The sequence below is a fragment of the Medicago sativa genome, chromosome 3 (genome assembly GCF_051527215.1).
Source record: "Medicago sativa cultivar Bolivia chromosome 3, Bolivia_mono, whole genome shotgun sequence".
NCBI lineage: Eukaryota > Viridiplantae > Streptophyta > Magnoliopsida > Fabales > Fabaceae > Medicago > Medicago sativa.
The window spans coordinates 72658132-72666309 of NC_140751.1; the positions used below are offsets into that span (position 1 = coordinate 72658132).

At 33.4% G+C, this 8178-nt stretch overlaps 2 protein-coding genes and 1 non-coding gene across 3 annotated transcripts; 2 read left to right on the forward strand and 1 right to left on the reverse strand.

Annotated features, from left to right (window-relative positions):
• Positions 1 to 1334: 1334 nt before the first annotated feature.
• LOC146939936 (histone H4) lies at positions 1335 to 1934 on the reverse strand. The gene has a single exon (XM_085753528.1). The coding sequence runs from the start codon at positions 1838 to 1840 to the stop codon at positions 1529 to 1531; it is 312 nt and encodes a 103-aa protein (XP_085609654.1). The 5' UTR covers positions 1841 to 1934; the 3' UTR covers positions 1335 to 1528.
• Positions 1935 to 4185: 2251 nt separating this feature from the next.
• Positions 4186 to 7685, forward strand: LOC146939937 (large ribosomal subunit protein uL1z-like). Its single transcript, XM_085753529.1, has 5 exons — positions 4186 to 4236; positions 4379 to 4598; positions 6270 to 6435; positions 6769 to 6974; positions 7454 to 7685. The coding sequence occupies exons 1-5, from the start codon at positions 4232 to 4234 to the stop codon at positions 7505 to 7507; spliced, it is 651 nt and encodes a 216-aa protein (XP_085609655.1). The 5' UTR covers positions 4186 to 4231; the 3' UTR covers positions 7508 to 7685.
• LOC146939938 (small nucleolar RNA snoR143) lies at positions 5669 to 5828 on the forward strand. The gene has a single exon (XR_015033876.1). It is a non-coding gene; the product is annotated as a small nucleolar RNA snoR143 (small nucleolar RNA).
• Positions 7686 to 8178: the final 493 nt, after the last annotated feature.

Genomic DNA, 8178 nt, shown 5'->3' on the forward strand with positions numbered 1-8178 from the left:
TTGTTAGCAGAGATGTCAAATTTCTTGAGTCAAATAGTTGGAATTGGGAAGATTGTGAGAAGTTTGAATTTCAGGAGGAGAATGAAGATGTTGATGATGAAACTGTTAGAGGAACTAGATCACTTTCAGACATCTACCAAAGGTGCAACGTTGCTGTCATGGAACCAGAAGGATATGACAAAGTTAGATATGAATTCTTGACACAAATGCTTGGTGTATGCAGTTTCAGAGTCAAGGAGGAGTGTTGACTGGATGACTATGAAACTACTGTTTTAAGATCCTAATTTTTAGGATCCATTATCTTTTTATGTTCTATGAAGCCCGGATACTCCAAAATGGAGCCGTACCCGTGTCGGATACGTATCGGATACCGATACACCGCGGATACTCCCGGATACGTATCCCAGAAGTATCCGAATGATTTAATTTAATTTTTATTTAAAAATATATTGGATACCTTAAGGATACGTTAAGGATACTCCCGGATACGTATCCCAGAAGTATCCGAATGATTTAATTTAATTTTTATTTAAAATTTTTATTTGTATTTTGATCACAAGTATTAATTTTTGTAAATTGGGATCATTATATTGGCCATTACTTGAAACGGGTGACTATCTTCATACTACCTTGGTATCATCATAGTGCAGGTTGTTTATATGGTATGTTTTGGTTTAAAGGATATCTTAGTTGGTGAATGGTCCATTGTATTTTGACTTGGTGTAATTAGTTTTAAGATTTCATGCTATTTATTTTTTGCGCGTTTATGTCTAATATATATATATATATATATATATATATATATATATATATTAAAAAAAAATTGTAAACGTATCCAAGCCGTATCGTATCCTAAATTTGAAATTTTTGACGTATTCGCGTACCCGTATCGTATCGTACCTGTATCCGTATCCGTATCGGGGCTTCATAGTTTATGTTATTGTTAGGAACTCTCTGATATGCTCTATTTGTTACCAGTTTTTAGGCATTTAGTTTTCAAATAGTAGTTTCTTTATGCATTATTTTAGGCTTTTCTTTATGTATAAATATGATGGTTATCATTCAATAAAAATATCCCTTTCATGCTGTTCACATAACATATTCTTTTCCACGTTAAACCTTTCTATATCCAACAGTTACACCTCTTATCCTTCTTTTTTGATAATAATATCCCTCCCTTTTAATGTTACAAAATTAATGTCATGTACTTAACAATTTGGATATGTTCACATTGATACTGTACGTATAAACAGAATTTAAATAAAAAATATGCTGCCGTATGATTATACTAAATTGCAAAAGAATAAAAAAGAAAACATAAACTAGGAGCATAGTTCACCGGAAAGATTGTACTTCATTAGATTTAAATCTAGTTAAAACTTACAAAGCAACAGAACCAAAGTAAAAAATAAGCATATTATAAGGAACAACCACGAGTTCCAATTACTAGCTAAACAATAATACACAAAAGAGTGCTTCTTCTTCTTCTTTTCTTCTTCTTCTTCTTCTGTTCTTCTTCTTCAATTCATCAACCTCCAAACCCATAGAGGGTTCTTCCCTGCCTCTTCAAAGCATAGACAACATCCATGGCAGTCACAGTCTTCCTCCTTGCATGCTCAGTGTATGTAACTGCGTCACGAATCACATTCTCCAAGAAGATCTTCAAGACACCTCTGGTTTCTTCATAGATCAAACCACTGATCCTCTTCACACCACCTCTTCTCGCCAAACGACGAATCGCAGGCTTAGTGATACCCTGGATGTTATCGCGAAGCACCTTCCTATGCCTTTTTGCACCTCCCTTTCCTAGTCCCTTACCTCCCTTACCACGACCAGACATTTTCAAGAGATGAAAATTCAATAAACGAAGAAAGTTTGAGAAATTTGAAGAAATTAGGGTTTGGTTTTGAATTGGAGTGGGAAAAGAGAGAAGGGGATCTGAGTATTTATGAATGTGAGGGAGCGTGAGAGCGGGATGAATAAGAGGGAACTGAATTTTGTGTTTTGATCTGAGTCGTTGGATTCGAAGTAATAGACGGTTTAGATTGTGATCCGTGCGTAATTCGAAAAGGAATGGTGAACGTTGATAAGTATATTTGAACGGTCCGATTTCATTTTGTTGCTACTCAGCGGATCGGCATTTCCTTTGTGCTGTTTTTGTGCGTTTCCAATTTCACCAGCGGCAACTTTCATGACGAGTCTATCATTGTTTTTTTGGGTAGTGTTAACTTGTCCTTAGGCCACATGTTAAAAAACCTAAAAAAATAAATATTATTTAAAATTTTATGCATTTAAATGATTAAAAAGTTAAATATTGAATGCAATGTACACATTCCAATAAATTTTTTCTTAACATTTCTCTTATTTTTTTTAAGACTGTAACATTGTTTTTTGCGAAATGCTACCTTAAACACATGATAGTATGCAAAAAAATAAAAAATAATTTGTATCATAAATTATCTCAATTTATTTTTTAAAAATATATATATTAATTTTTTTAATGAATAATTGTTATTTGTGGACTCTTGTTTTTTATCCCTTTACTTTTAGGTAAAATAAGATTATTTTTTATCTCTTTACCCTTATTTTTTAATGACACTATAGGGGGTAACAATATAGTACTTAAAACTCTCTCAAAAAAAATATAGTACTTAAAAGCAAAATTGATCTTATTTGAAATTATATTTAAAGGTGAATTTTCACAAGAGTATGCTAATTGCAGTTAACGTAGCATGGTCTTGGCTGATGGAAGTTGATGTCATTCAGAATTGTAAAATTGATCAATCCTTTTTGGTCATCTGTGTCTCCCTATTGGTTGTTATCATGGACTGTGATTGATGGTATCAGAAAACCGAATGGAAGAGTAAAAACTTATTCGTGGATGGTCGACTTGTTCTTATTAAATACGTATTGTTTTCGGTTCCACTTTATTTCATTACCTTCTTCAAAACTCCCACAAGTATCATTTCATCAATTGAATTCCTTTTTCATTTTTTCTTAGGACAGTCGTATTAATTCATTGGGATAAGGTGAGTTTTGATAGGGAATCAGGTGGCTTAGAGGTTCAAAGGATTAGAGAATTTAATTCAGCGTTGTTGGGAAAGTGGTGTTGGAGGTTGTATGTTATTTCAGGGTGAATTGTGGTATAAAGTGTTGGTAGCTAAGTATAGGGTTGAGGTTGACTATATCAGGGGAGTGCATAGTAAGGCAGCTGGTTGGGTGAAGGATTTATGTTGCATAAGAGATGGGGTGTGTGTGTGTAATGATAGGTGGTTCATGGTTGATGTGGTAAACAAGGTTGATAATGGAAAAATACATCCTTTTGGAGATCCTTAATTAGACAGAGGTCTTTTTTGTTACTGATTTAGCCGTCTTTTTTACTTATTCGAGGATTCTGATATTTTTGTAGTTGAGATATGGATGTTAGGTTCGGGGTAGAGGGTTAGTGTAGGACTGCTAAGTGAAAGGTTAGTCTAGTAATGCCAATTAAAATAAGAGTAAATTACTCTCTCATCCCTTTAATAATAATTATATCACAACTCTCTCCCTCATGTTTGAAAACATACACTCTCTTCCTCATATTTTGATATGAATTTATATTATTTCGCTAACTTTATTTTAACTAAGTTAAACAATTTTTATTTCATCAAAATTACATTTTTGTCTAATTCATATATCGATTTCCCTGGCCATCAAAGGAGTTGTAATCCCTTGTCAAAACTTGAAAGTAGGTTTTCGTATAACCCGCTCATCATTTTGAAGCCCTAACAAAAACACAACAACAATAGCAAAATGCACTATCTTTTCAACACAACTTGTTAAAAATTAAGAGAATAATATATTAACATAAAATGCGACAACAACTAACAAGATGAACTCTTGACAATAAAAAGAGGAAGATGAAGGATATGACAATGAAAAAATTGGACAAAATATGTCATTTTTGCAAAATAAAAAATTGTTAAACATGATTAAACGAAAGTTACGGGAGAAATATAAAACTAAGGGTAATTTACTCTTGAAAGAAAGTGAACATGAGTGGGGTGTTAAAACTAAGGGTGCAAATATCATTACCTAAAACAACAACCAATTAGATATCAAACCCATCAAGCCCGGCCCATTCCACATTCACCACTTCATTCAAGCTATAAACTCCTTCCTCTGCCGCTAGGGTTTTGTTTCTCTGCTCTTACCATTTTGCTCTGTAGCAGAAGCCACAGATTCAACCAAAATGAGGTTCGTAAACCAATAAATCGATTCATATTTCCATCTAATTTATGCTTTCTGATTCAAATTATAATAAAATCGTTGTTAAATAATGTAATTGAAAATATAGTGTTTAGTTTATCTGATTGATTTGTGTTTGATGGATTTGTAGTAAGCTTCAAAGTGAGGCAGTGAGAGAAGCAATCTCAGGAATCATGGCTGATTCCAAAGAGAAAAATCGCAAGTTTGTTGAGACCATTGAACTTCAAATTGGTCTCAAGAACTACGACCCACAAAAAGATAAGCGTTTCAGTGGCTCCGTCAAGTTGCCTCATATCCCTCGTCCTAAGATGAAGCTTTGTATGCTCGGAGATGCCCAACACGTCGAAGAGGTATATATCTCCGTAGATCTTATCATTGTTCTTTCATTCCAATTTAATGTATTTTTGTTAATGTAACTGTTGTTTGTTGTTTATTGTTAAAATGATACAATGCTTTCAAAATATGATTTAATCTGTATACATCGACAGTGTAAAACTTTTTGTACTGTTAAAATGATACTATGCTTTCAAAAAGCATTTAATCAAATTACGCTACATAGATATATCTGGAGATATATCCATGCTTCCACTATCCTTTTGTTAAGGGATGCAATTTGTGACATCATCTCTATTCTCTAAGTTTTTACTGTTTTAAGGGATGCAATTCATGACATAGTTGCTATGCTGAATCGTTATTTTTATATTGCCCGTCTTTATTGAATGTTGCAAGAGGTTTGAAATCACCAATTTGATATCTCATTTCTTTTCAACCAATGAGATTAGAATATTATATTTACAATAGCCTATATAAGATAAATTCTATCTGTAAAATCCTAATATAAATCGGTGGTGCTATATAACTGTGAGTTGTATCAGTTATTCACTACATTGTCATCATAAAAAGGTTTCAGCAGTTTTGCTGAGCTGAGAGAGCAGGGCAGTGATTAGAATGAGAGAGGCCTCGAGTGGGAATACCCAATGCCATTGATTGATATATATTGTACCACTTTCCTCTAAATCACAAACCAAACCAACAAAAACAAAAACACCAACAAGAAGCTCAGATCTTGAAGGTGCCGCCAAGCCCTTTTCATCTAAGGGTTTGGTTTTGGTATCTCATGTCTTGTCTTCGTCCTTTTTTCTCTTTTTCTTTTTTCTTAACGTCCCTTCTGTTGAATTGGGTTTTTCTCACTGTGACAGATTTTCATAATTTACACTTGATATGAGCCCTGCTCCCATCTGATTTTCCTTTGTTATGTTTATGAGTGATGAGCACTTTTATTTTCAATTTTTCTGAGTTTTTTTCCGTACTTAAAGGGTGTTTGTTTTTGGCACTGATCCAATTTCTGATGGGGAAACACATTGTTCTCTTCTTGAAGATTCGGTGCGTACAGAAAAAGCTTGATTATAGCAACTGCTTGTTTCTGATTAACATGATTTCCTTTACAAAAGGATCTGAATGTTTTCAGAAAAACGGTGGGTTTGTTATAATTAGGCAGCGGCTAGACAACCGTAGAGATGGAATCCACAGATGCTGAGTTTTTTTTTGTCTCACCATACTACTAATTCCATCTCATATTTTTTTTATTCTATCTTAAATCCAAATTCCTAGACAAGCAATTAATGACTATTAAGATTACTTGCTTTTAAAACTGTTTTGAAAACGCTACACTGCCACTCCTGAATTTGTACAATATGTGATAAAATAAAACTATTCATACTGAATAGCAACGTTCTTCGATAGCATTTTTGTTTATTCTTCTATAACCTAATTGTGTAATCACTGTTCAGGAAAGTGTTGTCATTATGTAGGTTCAACAACGCTGGTTTTATATTGTGATTTCGTATATTATTAAATGGATAATGGTAGTTAGAACTTAGAAGTTCTGCTTTTAAAGTGACAAATAAGTTACGACAGTAGGATTACATGTTTTCAGAACATAAAATAATAATGCTCTTCAGTAATTATCCTTCTAGTTTTTGCCTAGTCATTTGTGTTTAATCTTTCACTCCAATTTGCAGGCAGAGAAGATAGGTTTGGAATCAATGGATGTTGAAGCCTTGAAGAAGCTTAACAAAAATAAGAAGTTGGTGAAAAAGCTAGCCAAGAAGTACCATGCTTTCTTAGCTTCTGAGGCAGTCATTAAACAAATTCCCCGTCTTTTGGGTCCTGGTCTCAACAAGGCAGGCATGTGTTTCTCTTGGTTTAGGTTTTACGTTTATTTACCGGAAATGAGTGTTTAGCTTTTTTTGTTTTGAATATTTGATAATTACACGTTGCAGTCTATTTATGAATATTTTGTCATTAAAGCTGTTAATCTTTTGATATTAAAGTACTAGTTTCCTAAAAATCTATAAATGAATTCTGCACTGTTCTTGTGTTATTCATATTCTTCCAAGTATTTCATTCAATGAATTGCCTTGTTTGAAAGGTATATTTTATTCTGTCCGTACTTAAGATTTCAGAATTCAACAATTATGGCTTAAGTTGTTGATTTTTATGTTTTGCATTACTTTACAGGGAAGTTCCCAACACTTGTCTCTCACCAAGAATCTCTTGAGGGAAAGGTCAATGAGACAAAGGCTATGGTGAAATTTCAGCTAAAGAAGGTGCTCTGCATGGGAGTAGCTGTGGGCAATGTTAGCATGGATGAAAAGCAAATATTTCAAAATGTTCAACTCAGTGTTAACTTCCTTGTCTCCTTGTTGAAAAAGAACTGGCAGAATGTGAGTGTTCCTTTTATTTCATTGTTGCACAAACTCATTGCTCTGTTTGCTTCTATTTTACCTTTCTTTTTTGTGCAAGTTATAAGACAGTATGATTTCTTTGATGCCCTTCGGTGAAATGCTAGCATGATGCTCTGCATCGTTTGTGCTTGCAACCTGACATGCTTTCTTTCATCCGCACACATGTTTCCTTTATTTCCTTTCCTTGAATTGCTGTAATATCTGTGTAAAAAATGTGACCTCAAATTAGGGATAAGTGGTTTGACAATTGTTTTTTTGATTTGCATCATGTTGAATGTGTTTGCTCAGATAACTTTCAGAGTGTATGCTAGTTCCCTAGTTGAAATTTTTTAACACTGATTTACGGGCTTATTCTTTAAACTCAACCGCATTTTTTTGTTGTTTCTTCAATATCCTAGGAATATTCAGTCTGATTGAACTACACATTTATCTATAACATAACCTACTGTTGATTTCAGGTTCGGTGCTTGTATCTGAAGAGTTCAATGGGAAAATCTTACCGTGTCTTTTAAGGGAACTTATTTCCTTTCATTTTTCAATATTTAAGTGAACTTGTCATCTCCTTCAATACATTTGTCCGAATAGCTTGATAAAAACTTCATCTTGTTACAATTTTGCTGGATTATTTATTGTTAAATTGTTTTTATGTTTGAATATTTTATAATGTTAGTCGTGCTATTTTTTGTGCTACTCAACTCTTTATGATTGGTATTTTTTGTGTTACTCTTGTTACAATGAAATGAACAAATCTTGTAGCGAATCACGAGACGAATTGAAGTTACACGTAGGTGTGGAAGATAACCATGCATGCTAAAATAACGCTGATTTAAGGTTGCCATTTTAATTAGTTTAAGAACCTTTATATACAATAGAATCTATTGTAAAAAGGGGTTCGATCTATCCCTTTTTACGGTTTCTAGTGGCAATTGTGGTCAAAATCATGCTATCTCACTTTTTATGTCACGAGCAAAATTATCCATCAATTTTAATTAATACACGCCAGTTCGTTACTTCCGATAAACTGTTCGTTACACCTCAAACTACGAAAGAAAAAAAAAAAACCTTAGTTTTTCACGTAAACTAGTTACAAACCCGTGCTTCGCACGGGGGTTCAGTAACGTATTTGACAAAATATTATATTGGAAGGATAGATTGTGAAATGACAGATAATTATAAACCATAA